The sequence below is a fragment of the Rhinatrema bivittatum genome, chromosome 6 (genome assembly GCF_901001135.1).
Source record: "Rhinatrema bivittatum chromosome 6, aRhiBiv1.1, whole genome shotgun sequence".
NCBI classification, from domain to species: Eukaryota; Metazoa; Chordata; class Amphibia; order Gymnophiona; family Rhinatrematidae; genus Rhinatrema; species Rhinatrema bivittatum.
This window is the reverse complement of record NC_042620.1, coordinates 4,000,687-4,024,786: the sequence shown is the minus strand read 5'-3', so window position 1 is coordinate 4,024,786 and position 24,100 is coordinate 4,000,687. Positions and strand designations below refer to the sequence as shown.

Below are 24,100 nucleotides of genomic sequence, written 5' to 3'. Positions count from 1 at the left end.
CGTCCGCGGTCGGTCGGTCAGGATTCTGTCAGACAATGCGACCACGGTAGCTTACATCAATCGGCAGGGGGGAACCCGGAGTCAGCCGGTAGCGGCCGAAGCTCGGTCATTGATGATATGGGTGAAAGCCCACCTGAGCAGTATTGCGGCCTCACACATAGCCGGAGTAGAAAACGTCCAGGCGGATTTTCTCAGTCGCCATTGGTTGGATCCCGGAGAGTGGGAGCTCGCGGAGGAAGCATTCCGGCTCGTCTGCGATCGGTGGGGCTCACCAGCGGTAGACCTGATGGCTACTTTCAAGAATGCAAAAGCTCCACGGTTTTTTGCTCGCCGCCGGGAGACGTCGGCGGAAGGAGTAGACGTGCTGGTGGTACCGTGGCCGATGGATGTGTTACTATACGTGTTCCCTCCGTGGCCACTCATAGGAAGGGTGCTGCGTCGCAAAGAGAAGCACCCGGCGCATGTGATCATGGTCGCCCCAGAATGGCCAAGGAGGCCGTGGTTCGCAGATCTACTGAATCTAGCGGTCGAGGGGCCGCTTCGTTTTCCGTTTCTTCCGGACCTCCTGCATCAGGGGCCCGTTTGTTTCGACCTGGTTCATCGCTTTTGTCTAGCGGCATGGCTTTTGAGAGGCAGCGGTTGAGATCAAAGGGGTATGCTGAGTCGGTAGTATCTACACTTTTGCGTTCCCGTAAGAAGTCTACGTCCATGGCTTATGTGCGAGTGTGGAGACTTTTTGAGTCTTGGTGTTTGGAGCGCGGTGTAGTGCCTACCCGGGCGGCTATTCCGGACATACTGCTGTTTCTCCAGGACGGGTTGTCCAAAGGGCTTTCCTGTAGTTCCTTGAGGGTTCAAGTGGCGGCGTTAGGTTCCTTCCGTGGTCGGGTGCATGGAGCTTCGATGGCGGCGCATCCGGATGTGGTACGTTTCCTTCGGGGGGCGAAGCAGTTGCGCCCTCCGTTTCGACAGCCGTGCCCGTCTTGGAATTTGAATATTGTTCTTAAGGCGTTGTGTTCGGCACCTTTTGAACCTCTTCGCCATGCCACCCTTAAGGATTTGACGCTAAAGGTGGTATTCTTGGTGGCCATGGTCTCGGCGCGGCGGATTTCTGAGCTTCCGGCTCTGTCGTATCGGGAGCCTTTTTTGCGGATTTCGGATTCAGGAATCTCATTGCGGACGGTACCGTCTTTTTTACCCAAGGTGGTCTCATCGTTTCACGTGAATCAGACGGTAGAGCTGCCACCCTTTGGGCAGGTGCCGTCTTCGTACCCTATGGCTAAGGATCTTCGTAAGTTAGATGTGCGGCGTTATTGCTGCATTATTTGGAAGTCACTAATGCCTTCAGGGAGTCCGACCACCTATTCGTGCTCTATGGTGGTTCAAGGCGGGGTAAGGCGGCCTCCAAGACTACGATTGCTCGATGGTTGAAAGAAACCATTCGGTCGGCATACCTGTTGCAGGGGAGGTCGTTGCCTGTGGGGCTGAGAGCCCACTCTACTCGAGCCCAGGCTGCTTCCTGGGCGGAATGCCACCATATACCTACGGAGGAGATCTGTAGGGCGGCCACCTGGAAATCGGTCCACACTTTTGCCCGGCACTATCGTTTGGATGTGAAAGCGCCAGTGTCGTCGGGGTTTGGAGAAGGGGTGCTTAGAGCAGGCCTCTCCGGCTCCCACCCTAAGTAAGGTAAGCTCTGGTACATCCCAGGAGTCTGGACTGATCCTGGTACGTACAGGGAAAAGAAAATTAGGTTCTTACCTTCTACTAATTTTCGTTCCTGTAGTACCGAGGATCAGTCCAGAGTCCTGCCCAGTGTTCTTTTCTGCCGGGAGAGGTTGTGTGGGCTGTGTGTGCGTTAACTGAATCAGGAAGATTTTTGTTTGTTGGTTACCTCGAGTTCGGTACCCAGTTGAGTGGAGTTCATGCTTCGTTTTTTGCCATAGTTTTGTGGTATTTTGCGTGTTCTCGTGGTTATATGTTGCGGGTTATCCTGCTGCTTTGACATTAAGTAATACTGCCAGACTGTAGGTGGCACCAGCCTAGATATAGGCGGAGTTTTTGTTTATAAACTTCTGTCTCCATCTGCTAGAGGGGGGTCAAAACACAGGAGTCTGGACTGATCATCGGTACTACAGGAACGAAAATTAGCAGAAGGTAAGAACCTAATTTTCTTTTGTTGCTGGACCTGCTTCACACCCAAGGCCACCTTGCAACACATGATATTTTCTTGCCCTTTGTTCATACTTTTTTGGATGCAAATTTGGCAAACCATATCATCCATTTTTTCCATCACTCAACCTCTCACTTATGCTATGGTTTTTTTCAAGGGTGCGAACCCAACTTTGGATCTCTCCTTACCCCAACGGAAGCTATTTGACTTCCTATTCATGGTAGCATTACACAATATTATGTCAAACTGGAAACGCAATGACCTGCTCTCGTATCGTCTCTGGTGGAATTCAGTTTGTCTCTGTAGTAAATACGAAAAAACTATGGTTATTAAATATCATAGACTAGCGTTTTGGGCTCAAGTGTGGAAGCTATTGGATGACTATGCAATTGGTTCAGCAACCGACGAGAGAGGGAGCAATTTTAGATCTAATTCTCAGTGGAGCACAGGACTTGGTGAGAGAGATAACGGTGGTGGGGCCGCTTGGCAATAGTGATCATAATATGATCAAATTTGATTTAATAAGAACATAAGAAATTGCCATGCTGGGACAGACCAAGGGTTCATCAAGCCCAGCATCCTGTTTCCAACAGAGGCCAAAAACCAGGCCACAAGAACCTGGCAATTACCCAAACACTAAGAAGAACCCATGCTACTGATGCAATTAATAGCAGTGGCTATTCCCTAAGTATAATTGATTAATAGCCATTAATGGACTTCTCCTCCAAGAACTTATCCAAACCTTTTTTGAACCCAGCTACACTAACTGCACTAACTACCTTCTCTGGCAACAAATTCCAGAGCTTTATTGTGCGTTGAGTGAAAGAATTTTCTCCGATTAGTCTTAAATGTGTTACTTGCTAACTTCATGGAATGCACCCTAGTCCTTCTACTATTCGAAAGTGTAAATAACAGAGTCACATCTACTCGTTCAAGACCTTTCATGATCCAAGCTGAACAGCCCTAACCTCTTCAGCCTTTCCTCATAGGGGAGCTGTTCCATCCCCTTTATCATTTTGGTTGCCCTTCTCTGTACAGTGTGCAAATCCAAGGCTCTCGTGCTAAACTTTCAAAAGGGAAACTTTGATAAAATGAGAAAAATTGTTAGAAAAAAAACTGAAAGGAGCAGCTACAAAAGTAAAAAATGTCCAAGAGGCGTGGTCATTGTTAAAAAATATCATTCTAGAAGCACAGTCCAGATGTATTCCACACATTAAGAAAGGTGGAAAGAAGGCAAAACAATTACCGGCATGGTTAAAAGGGGAGGTGAAAAGCTATTTTAGCCAAAAGATCTTCATTCAAAAATTGGAAGAAGGATCCAACAGAAGAAAATAGGATAAAGCATAAACGTTGGCAAGTTAAATGTAAGACATTGATAAGACAGGCTAAGAGAGAATTTGAAAAGAAGTTGGCTGTAGAGGCAAAAACTCACAGTAAAAACTTTTTTAAATATATCCGAAGCAGAAAGCCTGTGAGGGAGTCAGTTGGACCGTTAGATGATAGAGGGGTTAAAGGGGCACTTAGAGAAGATAAGGCCATCGCGGAAAGATTAAATTTATTTATTTATTTATTTAAAAGTATTTATATACCGCTTTTCAAAACAAGGTATCTTGTCAAAACGGTTTACAATAAAATAAAAGTAAAAATAAATAGATGGAAGAAACTAAAAAAAATACTATAAAAATACATAAAACTGATATATACCTTATAGGTAAAAAATAAAATATTTAACAAAAATGACTATTAATGGAGCTGGGCCTGAATTCAAAAATCAGGAGGGTAGCGGTTTGGGGGAGGGGGGGATGTGAAGTAAAGGAAAAAATAAAAAATAAAGATATGGGAATTGAGCGATTACTAAGTTGTGGAGTGATGTTGAGTTGTTTGTGGAGAAGTATTGAATGCCAATTGGAAAAAATGTGTTTTTAATGATTTTTTGAATTGTTGGGGGTTGGATATTAGACGAAGAGGATTGGGTAGTGAGTTCCAGAGAAGAGGGCCTGCGACTGAGAAGGCCCTTTTCCTGGTGATGTCTAGTCTAGCCTGTCGGGGGGAAGGAGTGTCAAGTAGATTTTGGGTGAGTGATCTTAGATGTCTTACTGGTTTATAGATACGGAGTAATGAGCAAAGCCAAGTAGAAGATGGGTTATTTATTAGACCGTGAATGATAGTAAGGATTTTATATTTTATTCTGTATTTTATGGGTAACCAATGAAGAGATTGAAGGATAGGTGTAATATGATTTCGAATAGAAATACCTGATAAAATGCGAGCTGCACTGTTTTGAATAATTTGTAAGGGATGAATTGTAGAGTCGGGGAGTCCTATATAGAGAGCGTTGCAGTAATCTAAGCCAGAAAAAATTAAAGATTGGAGAATAGTTCGGAAATCTTGGTGAAAAAGAAGAGGACGGAGACGTTTAAGGAGCTGTAACTTGTAAAAGGATTTTTTTGTTATAGAAGAGATGTGTTGTTTCATTGATAGATCTGAATTTATGATGACACCTAGATTTGTAGCGAATTGTGTAATGGGAATAGGTGATCCGTTTATAGACCAGTATGGGGGTGGGCCTATAGAAGTGTCTGAAATGGATGTTAGATGAACAATTTCAGTCTTGGATGGGTTCAATTTTAGACGGTTGTGGGAAAGCCAGGAGTTGATGGTAGACAAGTAAAGAGAGACCATAGATAATGTATTAGACCAGGATGTTTTGTAGGGTACTAGGAACTGAATGTCGTCTGCATAGATTTTGAATTGTAGGTTGAGTGATGAGAGAATATGACAGAGGGGCAGGAGGTATATATTAAATAATATAGGAGACAGTGAGGAACCTTGCGGAACACCTGATGGAATTGTATAAGATTCGGAGGAATGATGATTAAAGTTAACTTGTTGGGGACGATTTGTAAGAAAGGAAGTGAACCAGTTTAAGACTGTACCTGTGATGCCAATGGATTTGAGACCGGAAATAAGTATGTGATGATCTACAGTGTCAAAGGCTGCAGAGATATCTAAGAAAACAATGATATAATCGGTGTAAGAGTCAAAAGCACGGAATAGAGTGTCAAAAGATGCTAAAAGAAGAGTTTCTGTAGAATGTCCTTTTCTAAAGCCGTGTTGGTTGATGTGGAGAATATTATTATCTGAAAGAAATTCGGTTAGTTGGCGAAGAACTGCAGATTCAATTACTTTGGCTAAAGAGGTGAGTGTAGCAATAGGTCTATAGTTGTTAAGATCTGTTACATCTTTTGTTTTCGATTTCAAGATAGGTAAAATAGAAGTCATTTTTAACTTATTTGGAAAATGTCCTGTTTCTAGGGATTGGTTAACTAAAGAACAGAGAAAAGTACTGGCATGTGGGCCAAGAGCTTTAAAGAAGGCGCCTGAACATGGATTTTCAGGAGAGTTAGATGGTTTCTGCTTGTTAATTATGGTAAGTAGGGTATCTTCAGATATGGGAAGAATTCAGACCACTGTTCAGTGATTTCTTTGCTTCGGTGTTTACTGAAGAGGATGTTGGGGAGGTACCCGTAATGGAGAAGGTTTTCATGGGTAATGATTCAGATGGACTGAATCAAATCACGGTGAACTTAGAAAATGGTGGTAGGCCTGATTGACAAACTGAAGAGTAGTAAATCACCGGGACCGGATGGTATACACCCCAGAGTTCTGAAGGAACTAAAAAATGAAATTTCAGACCTATTAGTAAACATTTGTAACTTATCATTAAAATCATCCATTGTACCTGAAGACTGGAGGATAGCAAATGTAACCCCATTATTTAAAAAGGGCTCCAGGGGCGATCCGGGAAACTACAGACTGGTTAGCCTGACTTCTGTGCCAGGAAAAATAGTGGAAAGTGTTCTAAACATCAAAATCACAGAACATATAGAAAGACATGGTTTAATGGAACAAAGTCAGCATGGCTTTACCCAGGGCAAGTCTTGCCTCACAAATCTGCTTCACTTTTTTGAAGGAGTTAAACATGTGGATAAAGGTGAACCGGTAGATATAGTATACTTGGATTTTCAGAAGGCGTTTGACAAAGTTCCTCATGAGAGGCTTCTAGGAAAAGTAAAAAGTCATGGGATAGGTGGCGATGTCCTTTCGTGGATTGCAAACTGGCTAAAAGACAGGAAACAGAGAGTAGGATTAAATGGTCAATTTTCTCAGTGGAAAGGAGTGGACAGTGGAGTGCCTCAGGGATCTGTATTGGGACCCTTACTTTTCAATATATTTATAAATGATCTGGAAAGAAATACGACGAGTGAGATAATCAAATTTGCAGATGACACAAAATTGTTCAGAGTAGTTAAATCACAAGCAGATTGTGATAAATTGCAGGAAGACCTTGTGAGACTGGAATATTGGGCATCCAAATAGCAGATGAAATTTAATGTGGATAAGTGCAAGGTGATGCATATAGGGAAAAATAACCCATGCTATAATTACAAAATGTTGGGTTCCATATTAGGTGCTACAACCCAAGAAAGAGATCTAGGTGTCATAGTGGATAACACATTGAAATCGTCGGTACAGTTTGCTGCGGCAGTCAAAAAAGCAAACAGAATGTTGGAAATTATTAGAAAGGGAATGGTGAATAAAACGGAAAATGTCATAATGCCTCTGTTTCGCTCCATGGTGAGACCGCACCTTGAATACTGTGTACAATTCTGGTCGCCGCATCTCAAAAAAGATATAATTGCGATGGAGAAGGTACAGAGAAGGGTTACCAAAATGATAAGGGGAATGGAACAACTCCCCTATGAGGAAAGACTAAAGAGGTTAGGACTTTTCAGCTTGGAGAAGAGACGACTGAGGGGGGATATGATAGAGGTGTTTAAAATCATGAGAGGTCTAGAACGGGTAGATGTGAATCGTTATTTACTCTTTCAGATAATAGAAAGACTAGGGGGCACTCCATGAAGTTAGCATGGGGCACATTTAAAACTAATCGGAGAAAGCTCTTTTTTACTCAACGCACAATTAAACTCTGGAATTTGTTGCCAGAGGATGTGGTTAGTGCAGTTAGTATAGCTGTGTTTAAAAAAGGATTGGATAAGTTCTTGGAGGAGAAGTCCATTACCTGCTATTAAGTTCACTTAGAGAATAGCTACTGCCATTAGCAATGGTTACATGGAATAGACTTAGTTTTTGGGTACTTGCCAGGTTCTTATGGCCTGGATTGGCCACTGTTGGAAACAGGATGCTGGGCTTGATGGACCCTTGGTCTGACCCAGTATGGCATTTTCTTATGTTCTTATCTTTACCAAAATGTGCCTTGTAAACTGACACTATGCCTTCTTCCTTCGACATCTAGTATTCTCTCGAACTTTTTCTCTATCTCTCTGCCCTTTCACTCTCCTTTTCTTCTCTTTTTCTCTTTTATTCTTCTGTTCTCTCTCTTCCAACTTATCAATGAAGGTTCGGGACGCTTCAGTCTCCATTTTATTTGTTCTATCATGCTTAGTCGATGTTGGTTTCATTTCCTGATTATTTTTGTGTGATATGCATGATTTTGATGTACTTCCTGGATCCAATATGAAGTATTTTTGTTGTAAGTTGCCTTTTTCAATAATAATAAATTTAAACATTAAAAAATAAAAAGCTGCAGCCACTAGTTCAGAGATCTCCAAGATGTTGGAGGAATTTTATGTAGATTGCTGCTGTACTCAGGGGAGTGATATGGACCGATGTGCCTCCTTCTAAGGCACATATCTCTTCCTCGATTAATGACAAGACTAGGGACGAGGTTGTGGCTGGTATTCAAAAGGCTAAGGCCTGTAACTTTCCAGGACCCAATGGCTTTAGGGCAGAGTTCTACAAGGTGTTATTGGACGAAGTGGTGAAGCCTGTAAATATGTATTTTAATGCTTTGATCCAAATGGAGTGGTTATCCCTCAACTCGAACATAGCTCTGATTATAGTTATTCTTAAACCAGCGAAGGATCCAATCCTTGTGGGATCTTACCATCTGATTTCTCTGATTTAGGTGTTACACACCACAGATCTGGACCATGCGTCCATTATCCTTACGTTACCTCACCTTCTGAAAGAAAGCTAAATCTTGGCTTTTTAGCCAAACATTCTCAACAAAGACTTCCTGACCAGCAACCTAGTTACCACAGAAGTATTCCTTTTTCTACAGCAACAACAAAAGATCTTCAGGCAATTCACCCATGTTCGATGTAAACAGATGTGATATGACCTTGCCATGAACATCAGTCTAGAAAAGAATTAAATAAATAAATATTGTGTGTTGATTTAACACTATGGTAACCTACTTTAAATTTATTGTAATCGGTTCGAAAGCCATTCATGGTAAAAAGTGCAATATCAATTGCCAATAAATAAACTTTGAGGTGAAACTTCTTGTGAAGTTGTGGGCAGATAGATTCACTCTTTTTCTCCCTGAATATATTTTGACAATTCATATGGGGTTTGTGAGATGTCTCATCTCCATAACTAATGTGTGAAGCATACTGGTGGCTATGGAGATGAGTAGACGAAATGGGACCGCCTTGCTCATGGTCAACTTTGATGTTTTAAAGGCATTTGACCATGTAGTGTGGGCCTATTTATTTTATGTTCCTAGACATACCCAGATCAGTCCAGACCAGTGGGTTATGCACTCCCACCAGCAGATGGAGGCAGAGAACAAAACTTTGAGGAACTGCTATATCCCAACAGGCAGATTTTATAAATTTGCGCGAGCGCGAACAAAAGTATGCTGGATTTTATAAGAGATGCCGTGCGTATCTTATAAAATCCGGGGTCGGCGCGCACAAGGGGGTGCACATTTGTGCAACCTGCACGCGCCGAGCCTGGCGCGTGCTCCCTGTTCCCTCCGAGGCCGCTCCGAAATCGGAGCGGCCTCAGAGGGAACTTTCTTTCCACCCCCCCCCTTACATTTGTTGGCAGATTTACGCCTGCCAGCGGGCTGCTGGTGCGCCATCACCCGACCCAGGGGCTGGTCTGGAGGCCTCGACCACACCCCCGGGCCGGCGCCACGCCCCTGGTCACGTCCCTCCCCGCCCCTTTTACGAAGCCCCGGGACTTGCGTGTGTCCCGCGGCTGTGCGCGCGCCGGCGGCCTATGCAAAATAGGCGCGCCAGGGCCCTGCGCGCGCAAATCCGGCCGGATTTACGCGCGCAGGGCATTTAAAATCCGGCCCCAGGTGTGCCACCTGCAGCTCCTCAGTATTTCTCTGTCTCCAGCAGATGGTGGTGGTGCATACCTGCAGCTCTTGGCTGAGCTTTCTGGAGTTGGTTGCTCCCCAAGGTGCCAGGTTCTGTATTGGGCCATCCCTTGGGTAGAGCTGGGTGAACGGGGGGTTAGATACCCCTGGCAGTGATAGCCCAAGTGTCCTGGGACTCCCAATAGCCAGGGGACTGGCTCTCTCAGCGGTCCCGAAGCCTCCCTCTGGGTGTCAGCTGGCTCAGGGAAGTATCCGTTTTGAGGAAGTTTTGTTGTTTTCATTGATATGTTAAGTAAAAAGAAAAAGTTTTCTTCCCTCTGATTTCTTAGGTCAGCAGCTCTGTCGGGTGCCTCAGTCTGCTCGGCAGGGCTGAGCCCAGCAGCCCTTTGATCAGGAGGGTTCTGGAGGGGGGAGCAGGTAGCTTTCTTACAGGGCCGTGGGGCTTGTCCTTTCCCGGCTGAGGTTGGAGCCTCCCTGCACGCGATTGCTTGGCGGTGCCAAGGTATTTTAAGCGTGGGAGCCATTTTGGTTTTCTCCGCTGCCGGCTGCCTTCCTGCACGTCTGCTTGGTGGTGCTAGGTTATTTTTGGCCCATTCCAGTTGGTTTGAAAACACATTCTATGAGAGCGCAGGCAGCTTCCTGGGTGAGGCGGGAAACTATAGACCTGTGAGCCTGACTTCAGGGCTGGGAAAAATCATGGACACTATTATAAGGAATAAAATCACAGAACATTTAGATAGACATGGTTTGATGGGGCCCAGCCAACAGTGATTTATCCAAGGGAAGACTTTCCTCACAAATCTCCTACACTTTTTTGAAGGGGTGAATAAACGTGGACAAAGGTGAACCGGTAGATGTGGTATATTTGGATTTTCAGAAGGCGTTTGCCAAAGTTCCGCATGAGAGGCTTCTAAGAAAACTAAAAAGTCCTGGGATAGGAGGCGATGTCCTTTTGTGGATTTCAAGCTGGTTAAAAGTCAGGAAACTGAGAGTGGGATTAATGCGACTCCAACATTGGACATTGTTAATGCGACTCCAACATTGCTCTATGCTTCAACGGCAAGAGGAGATGTGGAAAAAAGGATTTGCATTCACAAAAAGGCAGGGGCATAGCTTGCTTGTTGCGGCAGTTACTACCCCAAACCAAGTAAGTCTGATACTTCACGCATATCCAGCATAACTCTGTACTTCAACGACATGGGAGAAAGAGGAAAAGAGGATTTATATTCAGGCAACAAGGACTGACTTACATAGTCTGGGTAAACAAATAAGTATGGGTGTAGCTTACTTGTTATGGCGGTTACTGCCCTGAATCAGTTAAGCCTGATACTTCACTTGGAATACATATCCAGCAGTGCTCTGCTTCAACGGCAGGGGGAATAAAGAAAAGAGGATTTATATTCAGATAACCAACAAGGACTGAATTGCACAGGCTGGGTAAACAAATCAGCGTGGGAGTAGCTTGCTTATTGCGGCAGTTACTACCCCTTACCAATTAAGCTAGATATTTCACTTAGATGCAGCTCCAGCACTGCTCTCTACATCGATGGCGGGGGTGGAAGGGAAATAGAACCAAAGAGTTACTAATAAGGGACAAGAGTAACTGATAAGTATGAGAAAAAAAAATAAATGTGAAAGCTTGCTGGGCAGACTGGATGGGCCATTTGGTCTTCTGCCGTCATTTCTATGTTTCTATAAATGGTCAATTTTCTCAGCGGAAAAGGGTAAACAGTGGAGTGCCTCAGAGAGCTGTACTTGGACCGGTGCTTTTCAATATTTTTATAAATGATCTGGAAAGGAATACGACGAGTGAGGTTATCAAATTTGCAGATGATACAAAATTATTCAGAGTAATTATATCACAAGTGGCCTGTGATAAATTGCAGGAGGACCTTGCAAGACTGGAAGATTGGGCATCCAAATGGCAGATGAAATTTAATGTGGAGAAGAGCAAGGTGTTGCATTTAGGGGAAAATAATCCTTGCTTTGTTACACGGTTAGGTTCCATATTAGGATCTACCACCCAGGAAAAAGATCTAGGCATCATAGTGGATAATACTTTAAAATCGTCGGCTCAGTGTGCTGCAGCAGTCAAAAAAGCAAACAGAATGTTAGGAATTATTAGGAAGGGAATGGTTAATAAAACAGAAAATTGTCATAATGCCTCTGTATCGCTCCATGGTGAGACCGCACCTTGAATACTGTGTACAATTCTAGTCGCCGCATCTCAAAAAAGATATATTTGCGATGGAGAAGGTACAGAGAAGGGCTACCAAAATGATAAAGGGGATGGAACAGCTCCCCTATGAGGAAAGGCTAAAGAGGTTAGGGCTGTTCAGCTTGGAGAAGAGACGGCTGAGGGGGGGATATGATAAAGGTCTTTAAGATCATGAGAGGTCTTGAACGAGTAGATGTGAATCGGTTATTTATACTTTTGGATAATAGAAGGACTAGGGGGCACTCCATGAAGTTAGCATGTGGCACATTTACGACTAATCGGAGAAAGTTCTTTTTCACTCAACGCACAATTAAACTCTGGAATTTGTTGCCAGAGGGTGTGGTTAGTGCAGTTAGTGTAGCTGGGTTTAAAAAAGGATTGGATACGTTCTTGAAGGAGAAGTCCATTACCTGCTATTAAGTTGACTTAGAAAATAGCTTACTGCTATTACTAGCAACAGTAGCATGGGATAGACTTAGTATTCGGGTACGTGCCAGCTTCTTGTGGCCTGGTTTGGCCTCTGTTGGAAACAGGATGCTGGGCTTGATGGACCTTTTGGTCTGACCCAGCATGGCAATTTCTTATGTTCTTATGCACCAGTGGCTCGTCCGCGAGCTGTGCCTTTTGAGGACATCTGCAAAGCTGCAACTTGGTCGTCAGTACACACTTTCACATCCCATTACTGTCTAGATAGTTTGTCAAGAAGTGACAGTAGATAAGAACATAAGAACGTGCCATACTGGGTCAGACCAAGGGTCCATCAAGCCCAGCATCCTGTGTCCATCAGCCAATCCAGGCCATAAGAACCTGGCAAGTACTCAAAAACTAAGTCTAACCTCTGTTTCTTTGCTGCCTTACTGACTACTAAAATCACAAACACACTAAATAATATACCGCAATAGTTTACTTCGCCCCAATACTTTAAAAAAAAAATTCCCAAGCAAAACGTACTGATTCCTTTCAGCCACCAGCAAGGTGACCCCCTCCTCTCAGTGCAGCCTGTTCCCTCAGTAGTCTAGTCTCCATGGTGGAGTCTACGTTGCTTTATTCAGGAAATGCTCTGCTGCAGCCCTTAGCTTGGGGCTCCCCTGTGTCATGGCTAATTCAGCACTGATCCTCAATGGAGAAAGCAAGTTTGCTTAACGTAAGTAGTGTTCTCTATAGACTTAGTCATGCTTAATACCGCCCCCACCCCACATCCCTGGAGGTTTAGAGATCTAGCTAAAGCTGTCTCTAAAATAGACTGAGGGGCTTAGGAGACAAATCCTGTGCAGCAGCTCCTGCACATGCTCAGCAGAACAAAACCTCTATAAACTAAGGGGCCGCTGCAATACAGGGCGCACTATATAACCCGCAGTTGGACACGGGTTGTATAGGCGCTAACTGATCCCTTTATGCAATAAGGGGATTAGCGCCTCCACAATGCACGTCTAACGAGGAGTGAAACTAATAGCGCTCATCACATGCTTATGCATGTGAATGAGGCTTTTAGCTATTCACGCCCAATGAAAAAAAAAAGGGTGTCTAGGACCAGAGCAGGCATTAATTGCTGAGCGCTTCTAAAAGATTTCTACCCCTCCCCTTTCTCCCCCACCCCTTGTTTTTCCTTTTCCCAACTTTATAGTAAAAGTTCATTCCATTTATTTATAGACCTATAAGTTCAGCAATATATCAATGTACCATTATTTATTTTACGTTTCTTATTCATTGTTCCACTGTCTCCCCCCCCCCCCCCCCCCCCGGTTAATACGTTTATTGTAAAGCACTGTTGCAAATGTTCGTTTTATTTAGCACAGCTGCAATGTTTCTGTTAATTGTGAGCCGATGTGAGGTTACTAAACAAATGTCGGTATATAAAAACTGCAAATAAATAAAATGAATAAAAAGCAGAAAAAACTGCTTTTCTGTACTGCCTCCTACTTAATATCATTGGTCCTTTTCACTGACTTTTGTCAGTGAAAGGACCAATCCCCTTTTAGGACAGCCTTCTGAAAGATGATTGGTCCTTTCACTGACATGTGACAGTGAAGGGACCAATGGGCAATAAGTGAAGGAGTGAATAAATTAATATTTAATATTGATTTATACATTCCTTCTGGTGCCGGTAGTCAGGTTCGGAGAATGGATGCTATATTTATCAGCGTCCGTTTTCCTAACCCCTACATGTGCACTGGTCAGGAAAATGGCCGTCCGTTTTCTTAACAGGCAGACAGCCATCGACAGAGGACCTCTCTCCGGTGCACTCTGTCAAGGAGCCTCGACAGCACGAGCCCTAATTTTAAATATTGCATCACGTCCCCAGGTGAGGTGCCTGGGGGCGCGTTAGGAAAGAGGGCGCTGAACACACAGCGCCCACTTTCAGCGCAACATTTTTTGCATCAGCCCCTGAGAGAGAAAAGTCTGTTCTGCACTGTCGGACGATGTCATCCATGTGTCACAGCTAATTCTTCCTGCTGTCTATGGAGAACACCACTTACAGTAAGAAAATGTGCTATCTTCTCAGGGCCACATTTTTAGAGTTAGCCAAATAACTTATTCAGCCACACAATGCCACTCAGGCGCCCCTAAATAATTTGGCTACATTTTATCCAGATAAGTTCTGCTGATATTCAAACATCAGTTTTATCTGGGTAACTCAAACGTTATCTGCACAATGCCTTCAAATATCAACTTCTGTGTGTTTAAGCTTGTTTCTTGAAAATGTGTGAGCTGTTCCAGAAGAGGGTGTGTGTGCTAATTCTTGGGATATCTGTGTGCTGTTCTTGGCCAGCAGTGTGTTTGTGTGTGTGTGTGTTCATTCTTTGGATAACTCTATGCTTTTCCAGGGCAGAGGTGTGTGTGTGTGTGTGTATGCATGCTGGAACTGGGCAGCGGTGTGTGTGGGTATGTTCATTCTTTGGATAACTCTATGCTTTTCCAGGGCAGAGGTGTGTGTGTGTTCATTCTTGAGATAACTGTGTGCTGGTAATCATACCAATTATTAAGAAAAAGAACCTTGACCCCTTAAATCTTAGCAACTACAGACCAGTCTCCAACTTACCCCTAATAGCCAAACTAATCGAAAAATCAGTTAAAAAAACAACTATCAAACCACCTTGAAAATAACAACATACCCCAGCACAACATGGATTCCGCAAACACTACAGTACAGAAACGTTGCTATTAGCTCTATCAGACAATATCTTAAGAGGATTTGATACAGGAACACAATACATTCTGGTTCTATTAGATCTCTCTGCAGCATTTGACACTGTAAACCACAGAATACTAATCAATAGACTAAAAGAAATAGGACTCACTAACAAAACAATAAAATGGTTCGAGTCATACTTAAACAATAGATGTTTCCAGGTACAAATCAAAAATGCACTATCAGACAAAGTCACACTGCTAACTGGTGTCCCACAGGGATCAGCCCTATCTGCAACACTCTAACATTTACCTCCTCCCAGTATGTCATTTACTAGCAGGACTGGGAATCATACACTACATTTACGCAGATGATATACAATTACTGTTACCCATTCCAAACACCATCGAAGAAACAATGAAACAAGCCAATATGTATCTAGAAATAATCAAACAGCTCCTAAACCAGATGGAACTGGTAATAAACATTGACAAAACTGAATTCTTACACCTTGAACGTAAAAACACACACCAAACACAACCAACATTCAAACCGCTGAGTTAGCAATAAAAGTTAGGGATCTAGGAGTAATAGTTGACCCTGAACTAAACATGAAACAACACATCTCACAGAAAATAAAAGAAGGTTACACAAAACTAATGATCCTGAGAAGACTAAAACCTCTACTAACGATTAACAATTTTTGCACAGTTCTACAAGCAATGATATTCGCTAGCACAGATTATTGTAACTCCCTGCTTTTAGGACTACCTCAATATACAATTCGGCCTCTGCAAATATTGCAAAATTCCGCTGCCAGATTTTTGACAGGCAAAAAAAAAAAGAGTGACCATATTACAGGAACACTTGCTGAACTCCACTGGCTTCCAATTGAACAAAGAATACAATATAAAGCACTTTGTATAATCCATAAACTAATCCACGATGAAAAAGCAGACTGACTTACGGCACTGCGGGTGCACGTACCACAAAGAAACCTGAGATCTGCAAATAAAGCTCTACTAACTGTCCCCTCTGTCATATCAGCACATCTCACGCAAGTAAGGGAAAGAGCACTGTCACTGGCTGGTCCTGTGCTATGGAACACCATCCCACTCGAAATAAGACTACAGAGAAATGTGAGATCTGCTAATAAGGCTCTTCTAACCATCCCCTCTGTCATATCAGCACATCTCATGCAAGTAAGGGAAAGAGCACTGTCACTGGCAGGCCCCGTGCTATGGAACTCCATGCCAGTGGAAATAAGACTACAGAGAAATGTGAGATCTGCTAATAAGGCTCTTCTAACCATCCCCTCTGTCATATCAGCACATCTCATGCAAGTAAGGGAAAGAGCACTGTCACTGGCTGGTCCTGTGCTATGGAACACCATCCCACTCGAAATAAGACTACAGAGAAATGTGAGATCTGCTAATAAGGCTCTTCTAACCATCCCCTCTGTCATATCAGCACATCTCATGCAAGTAAGGGAAAGAGCACTGTCACTGGCAGGCCCCGTGCTATGGAACTCCATGCCAGTGGAAATAAGACTACAGAGAAATGTGAGATCTGCTAATAAGGCTCTTCTAACCATCCCCTCTGTCATATCAGCACATCTCACGCAAGTAAGGGAAAGAGCACTGTCACTGGCTGGTCCTGTGCTATGGAACACCATCCCACTCGAAATAAGACTACAGAGAAATGTGAGATCTGCTAATAAGGCTCTTCTAACCGTCCCCTCTGTCATATCAGCACATCTCACGCAAGTAAGGGAAAGAGCACTGTCACTGGCTGGTCCTGTGCTATGGAACACCATCCCACTCGAAATAAGACTACAGAGAAATGTGAGATCTGCTAATAAGGCTCTTCTTACCGTCCCCTCTGTCATATCAGCACATCTCACGCAAGTAAGGGAAAGAGCACTGTCACTGGCTGGTCCTGTGCTATGGAACACCATGCCACTCGAAATAAGACTACAGAGAAATGTGAGATCTGCTAATAAGGCTCTTCTAACCGTCCCCTCTGTCATATCAGCACATCTCACGCAAGTAAGGGAAAGAGCACTGTCACTGGCAGGCCCCGTGCTATGGAACACCTTGCCACTCGAAATAAGACTACAGAGAAATGTGAGATCTGCTAATAAGGCTCTTCTAACCGTCCCCTCTGTCATATCAGCACATCTCACGCAAGTAAGGGAAAGAGCACTGTCACTGGCTGGTCCTGTGCTATGGAACACCATGCCACTCGAAATAAGACTACAGAGAAATGTGAGATCTGCTAATAAGGCTCTTCTAACCATCCCCTCTGTCATATCAGCACATCTCACGCAAGTAAGGGAAAGAGCACTGTCACTGGCTGGTCCTGTGCTATGGAACACCATGCCACTCGAAATAAGACTACAGAGAAATGTGAAATTATTCAAAACTAATCTGAAAACCTGGCTTTTTAAACAAGCATTTTATAAAGATAAAGAGAAGGAGAAAAATAGTTGATAGATAAGAATGCACCAAGCTAGAAGTTATTAGTAACCTACAAAAGCATATTAATGTTAAAATCAAACTGCCTAACTTGTTCCTAACAATCAGGATTAATTTACACACTTAGTTTATTATTTTAAATTGTTACCGTACTATGATGGCACATGATTAATTTGTAATCTATACCACCCATATGTTTCTTTAACGCGCCCTTCTGTAAACCGTTGTGATGGTATTTAACTTAACGACGGCATAGAAAAGTTTTTAAATAAAATAAATAAATAAATACTGGGCAGCAGTATGTGTGTGTATTCATTCCTGGGATAATACTATGCTGTTCCTGGGCAGATGTGTGTATTCATTCCTGGGATAACTGATATGTCTTTGCATGTGTATGTGTGTGTGTGTGTTCGTTCTTGGGATAACTCTTTCCTGTTCCTTGGGTACGGTGTGTGTGTGTTTATTCATGGGATAATACTATGCTGTTCCTGGGCAGATGTGTGTATTCATTCCTGGGTAACTGATATGTCTTTGTGTGTGTTTATTCCTGGGATAATACTATGCTGTTCCTGGGCAGATGTGTGTATTCATTCCTGGGTAACTGATATGTCTTTGTGTGTGTTTATTCCTGGGATAATACTATGCTGTTCCTGGGCAGATGTGTGTATTCATTCCTGGGTAACTGATATGTCTTTGTGTGTGTTTATTCCTGGGATAATACTATGCTGTTCCTGGGCAGATGTGTGTATTCATTCCTGGGTAACTGATATGTCTTTGTATGTGTGTGTGTGTGTGTGTGTGTGTTTATTCCCAGGATAATACTATGCTGTTCCTGGGCAGATGTGTGTATTCATTCCTGTGATAACTGCTATGTCTTTGTATGTGTGTGTGTGTGTGTTTATTCCTGGGATAATACTATGCTGTTCCTGGGCAGATGTGTGTATTCATTCCTGGGTAACTGATATGTCTTTGTATATGTGTATGTGTGTGTGTGTGTGTGTGTTTATTCCTGGGATAATACTATGCTGTTCCTGGGCAGATGTGTGTATTCATTCCTGTGATAACTGCTATGTCTTTGTATGTGTGTGTGTGTGTGTGTGTGTGTGTGTTTATTCCCAGGATAATACTATGCTGTACCTGGGCAGATGTGTGTATTCATTCCTGGGTAACTGATATGTCTTTGTGTGTGTTTATTCCTGGGATAATACTATGCTGTTCCTGGGCAGATGTGTGTATTCATTCCTGGGTAACTGATATGTCTTTGTGTGTGTTTATTCCTGGGATAATACTATGCTGTTCCTGGGCAGATGTGTGTATTCATTCCTGGGTAACTGATATGTCTTTGTATGTGTGTGTGTGTGTGTGTGTGTGTGTTTATTCCTGGGATAATACTATGCTGTTCCTGGGCAGATGTGTGTATTCATTCCTGGGTAACTGATATGTCTTTGTATGTGTGTGTGTGTGTGTGTATTCATTCCTGGGTAACTGATATGTCTTTGTATGTGTGTGTGTGTGTGTGTGTGTGTGTGTGTGTGTGTGTGTGTGTGTGTTTATTCCTGGGATAATACTATGCTGTTCCTGGGCAGATGTGTGTATTCATTCTTGGGTAACTGATATGTCTTTGTGTGTGTGTGTGTGTGTGTGTTTATTCCTGGGATAATACTATGCTGTTCCTGGGCAGATGTGTGTATTCATTCCTGGGATAACTGCTATGTCTTTGTATGTGTGTGTGTGTTTATTCCTGGGATAATACTATGCTGTTCCTGGGCAGATGTGTGTATTCATTCCTGTGATAACTGCTATGTCTTTGTATGTGTGTGTGTGTGTGTGTGTGTGTGTTTTATTCCTGGGATAATACTATGCTGTTCTTGGGCAGATGTGTGTATTCATTCCTGGGTAACTGATAAGTCTTTGTATGTGTGTGTGTGTGTGTTTATTCCTGGGATAATACTATGCTGTTCCTGGGCAGATGTGTGTATTCATTCCTGGGTAACTGATATGTCTTTGTATGTGTGTGTGTGTGTGTGTGTATTCATTCCTGGGTAACTGATATGTCTTTGTATGTGTGTGTGCAGAGTCCAGCTTTGCCATCTTTATTTTACTCTCTCCCCCTTTGCCTTCTCTCTGCAGACAGTTTATCTTCGTGGTTACCTTCAGCACTTTCCTCGTCAGCTGCATTGACTATGACATTCTCTTCGCAAACAAGATGGTGAACCACAGCCAGCACCCAAGTGACCATGTCAAAATAACACTGCCCGACGCTTTCCTGATGCCCAGTGTCTGCAGTGCCAGGTAACAGCATCTGTCTGTCTCTCACTGCCTGTTGTGTCCTAGCAGTGTCTGCAGCACTGGTTATTAGCATCTCTCTGCTTTGCCTGATGCCCTCCCGCTGGTGTCTACATAAGATCATAAGATATGCCATACTGGGTCAGACCAAGGGTCCATCACATCCAGTATCCTGATTCCAACAGTGGCCAATCCACATCACTAGTACCTGGCAAGTACCCAAACAAATAGATCCCCTGCTACTAATGCAGGCAAGAACCAATAGCTATTCCCTTTTGATTAATAGCTGTTTCATGGACTTCTCCAGGAACTTATCTAAACCTTTTTTAAACACGGCTACATCAGCTGCCTTAACCACATCCTCTGGCATCGAATTCCAGAGCTTAAATGTGAGAGGAGGGAAAGGAGGTGCAAGCAGGAGAACATTTTCTTGCTCGTCTCAGCCCTGAAATTCATGCCTAAGGAAGGGTTGGAACAAACCCTGAGCTGCTCCGACCGGTCGGAGCGGCTCAAGCGAATCGTTTGGAGGCGGTGATCGCCTACAGCGTGGATGCGCTGTATGACCTTCTGCACACGTCTGCCAGATCCATGGTCTCCGTGGTTTCCGCTCGCCGTCTCCTTTGGCTTCGGAATTGGGCGTGGATGGTTCTTCCAAGGCCCACCTTGGTTCCCTTCCGTTCAAGGGAAAGTTGTTGTTTGGCAAGCAGTTGGATGATCTGATGCAATCCCTCGGAGACAACAAGGCTTACAAGCTGCCTGAGGACAGGCCTCGGCCTCGAAGACCCGGTTCCGGGGGAACAGGAAGTCTCGTCCAGCGAGGTCTTCTGGGTCGTCTTACCAGACAAGCTCGTCCCGGCAATCGTCTTGGCCTTTGTCCTTTCATGGCAGAAGATTTGGGAAACAAAGTGGCCCTCCATCGGGATCGGGGGCTACGACTCCCCAGTGAAAGTCGACCGGTCCATTCCTCTCTACAGGTTCCTCAACCAGTGCCAAATGTGGGAGCCTGGCGACGTGTTCAAACGTACAAAGTTGAACCGTCCGGTCTGATAATCATTTGCGGCTCTTACCGGCTGTGAAGCCTGTAATGAAGTGTTTTTTTGTATTCAGAGTTTTTAGCAATATTATTATAATAATATTATAAAATAAATAAAATAAATAAATAAATAAATTATTATAATCCCGTATAGAAAACAGGTTTATGAAGAATTGCTACGAGACTTGGTGTCCATAAGAAGGAGGTGATTCTCTCCCGCTGAAACTGCACTTTTGCAGCGAAACACCGGCCGCTGTCGGTCTCAGAATTACATTTCACACAGTTGGGACAGTGTGACAAGCCTAAGAGCTGTTTTCTATACGGGATTATAATAATATTGCTAAAAACTCTGAATACAAAAAAACACTTCATTACAGGCTTCACAGCCGGTAAGAGCCGCAAATGATTATCAGACCGGACGGTTCAACTTTGTACGTTTGAACACGTCGCCAGGCTTGCCGCTAAGAGATTCAGCAGAGCCAGAAAATGCCAGCCTGGCACATGTTGGGCCATATGGTCACAGCCATCCTTGTCACTCCCTTCGCACGTTTACACATGTGCAGAACTCAATGGACCCTGAGGTTGCAGTGGTGCCAGGCCTCTCCATCCGAGTCATCCCATCTCTCCGGGATTCATTGTCCTGGTGGCGGGTACTTTCAAATGTATTTATTTATTTAACATTTTTATATACCGGGATTCATGCGAATTAGCATATCGTCTCGGTTTACATTGTAACTGAAAAAACAAGCATGTAAGAATGCTAATTACATAGAACAGGAAATAAAACTTGGTACAGTATACAGTAAAACAAGGAACATAATAGAAAAAGAGAAACAAAAACGTAACTTAATCTTATTATAAAATGTGATATTATAAGCTTGGTTTAAGAGTCTTTATTTAGTCTGTTGAAAAGTGTGGTGGTGTTGAGGTAATTGTTATCATAATTGGAACGCTTGCTCGAAAAGCCAGGTTTTTAGTTTCTTTTTGAAGTTGATTGGGCATTGTTCTGTCCTGAGTGCTGGCGGTAGAGAGTTCCATTGAGTTGGGCCTGCTGCAGAAAAGGAACGTTTGCTTAGAGAAGATTTGGTGTGTGGTGTTATGAGAGTGTTTTTGTAAGCTGTTCTCGTTGGTCTGGTTGGTAGATGAAATTGAAGTGGAATGTTGAGATCCAGAGGAATGAGATTGTGTATGGTTTTGTGAACGATTGTTAGTGTTTTGTATAAGATTCTGTACTTTATTGGGAGCACGAGGGATCTTTTTTCAAAGTCCCCGTACCCAAATTGTCTTAACCACGGATGCGTCCACCCTGGGATGGGGAGCTCATGTAGATGGGCTCATATCCGCTCAGGAACACTGTCAAATCAACTTCCTGGAGCTTCGGGCAATCAGGTATGTGCTATGGGCTTTCAGAGGTCAGCTGTGCAGAAAAGTTGTCCTGATCCAAACAGACAACCAGGTAGCCATGTGGTATGTCAAAAAGCAGGGAGGCACAGGATTGTACCTCCTGTGTCAGGAAGCAGTCCAGATCTGGTTGTGGGCCCTGTCCCATGGGATGGTGCTCAGGGCCATGTACCTGGCCGGGATGGCGAATATGGTAGCGGACAGGCTCAGTCGAGCCTTCAAACTCCCGAGTGTTCCCTGGACCAGGGGGTAGCAAATCAGCTCTTCCGCCTCTGAGGGAGCCCAGACATAGATCTGTTCGCGTCCCTTTGCAACAGGAAGGTGCCTCGGTATTGCTCCCTGTACAGGTCAGACATCAAACCAGCCTCTTAAACCCTCGCCTGTCATTGAGGAAAGGGTCTTCTGTATGCATATTCTCTGATTCCCTTAGTGGCAAAGGCTCTCTTGAAGCTTCACGAAGACAAGGGGACTATGATCCTCATAGCTTGTCACTGGCCAAAACAGTTCTGGTTTCCACTCCTACGGGAGTTGTCCATTCGGAGACTGATCAGTCTTAAGACTTCCCCAGATCTCATCACGCAAGATCGAGGCAGGTTACGGCATCCCTCACAGCCTAGAAGTTAATCCTGCAACCTCTTAATCTTTCACAAGATGTGTCTCGGGTTCTGGTGGCTTCTAGAAAACCTTCCATTAGAAAGTCCTATGCACTGAAATAGTGGAGGTTTTCCATCTAGTGGGAGCAGAAGACCCTAGATCTGTTCTCCTGCCCCACACAAAAACTGCTAGATTACCTTCTACACCTATCAGAAGCTGGCTTAAAACCCAATTCCGTAAGAGTTCACCTGAGTGCAATTGGCACATACCACCAGCCCATCTCTGTACAGACTATAGTTGTATGTTTCATGCAACACCTGCTTCAGTTGAAGCATCCCATAAGGCCTCCCGCTGTGTTTTGGGACCTCAACATGGTGTTAGCTCAGCTGATGAAAGCTCCTTTTGAGCCACTGCACACCCGTGACCTGAAATACCTAATCTGGAAGGTCATATTTTTGGTGGCAGTCACCTCAGCACGCAGGGTCAGCGAGCTCCAGACCTTAGTGACTTATCTACCTTACACTGTTTTATCATGACAGGGTGGTCGTGCGTATGCATCCTAAGTTCTGCCTAAGGTGGTGACGGATTTCCATCTTAACCAGTCCATCGTCCTGCCAGCATTCGCACCAAGGCGAAAGAGCACTGCACAATTTGGACTGGAGCGGACAGAAGCCCATAGAAAGATGAAGCCCGGCTCCTCGTGGACTATGACCGACTTTCTCCCCCATGGGCGGAACCACTAAAAGCCTTTGAGTGGCAGATCGTAGGCCATGAAATGGCTGGTAAAACTTAAACATATTTACAGTTCCCTTGTAAAACTTTAAATTCCATAATTAATATTTTAAATTTAACTCGAAACACAAATGGTAACCAGTGAAGGAGTTGTAGCTGGGGAGTGACATGCTCTTTTAATGGACTTTTTGCAGTTAAACGCACTGCAGAGTTTTGCAGCAACTGTAAAACCCGCAGACAGTTTTGGGGTAAACCCGCATATAATGAGTTACAATAAGCTATGGAAGATAAAATAAAAGCTTGGACCGCTGTTCTAAAGGATGTGGGATCCAAAATAGAGAAGCCTCAGCTTATAATAACCAGTGTTAAGAATATGATTCAACTGAGCCTTAAAATCCAAATTACTATCAAAAATAACACCCAGATTTTTTACCTGATCTGCAAAATTACTATAGTCTGGAAGTCGTCTGGTCTTGGTCTTCTAAAAATCCATAACACTTTGGATTTAGCTAAATTGTCCAGTTCATTATCTCCGTTGTTTTATCCAGTTTTCATCTCATTTGTTTTGAGATGATTTGCTTTGAGTTATCATGTAAGGATATGTTATGTTAGGTCCTGTTCTACTGTTAATTGCTACCTCTGTTCTTTGTATCGCCCTGAGCGAACGTTTTAGTTGCATTGTAAACCGTTGTGATATGTATATTTTACAGGAACATCGGTATAGAAAAGCTAAAAACAAACATAAATAAATTTAGAACAAGTCCATTGGAGCTCATCCATTCCCCAACTGCTGTCAGTTTTGTATTCTACCCTTTTTCTGTTACAAGTAAATTCTTGGATGTTACTTTTTTTTTTTTTTTAATA

The 24,100-nt window shown here is 43.6% G+C and overlaps 1 protein-coding gene across 1 annotated transcript in view; it reads left to right on the top strand.

Annotated features, from left to right (window-relative positions):
• LOC115093352 (autophagy-related protein 9A-like) overlaps positions 1 to 24,100 on the top strand; it is a 77,058-nt gene that overhangs the window by 35,517 nt on the left and 17,441 nt on the right. Inside the window, 1 exon segment of the mRNA XM_029604983.1 lies at positions 19,321 to 19,482. Coding sequence (XP_029460843.1) covers positions 19,321 to 19,482 — 162 coding nt within the window.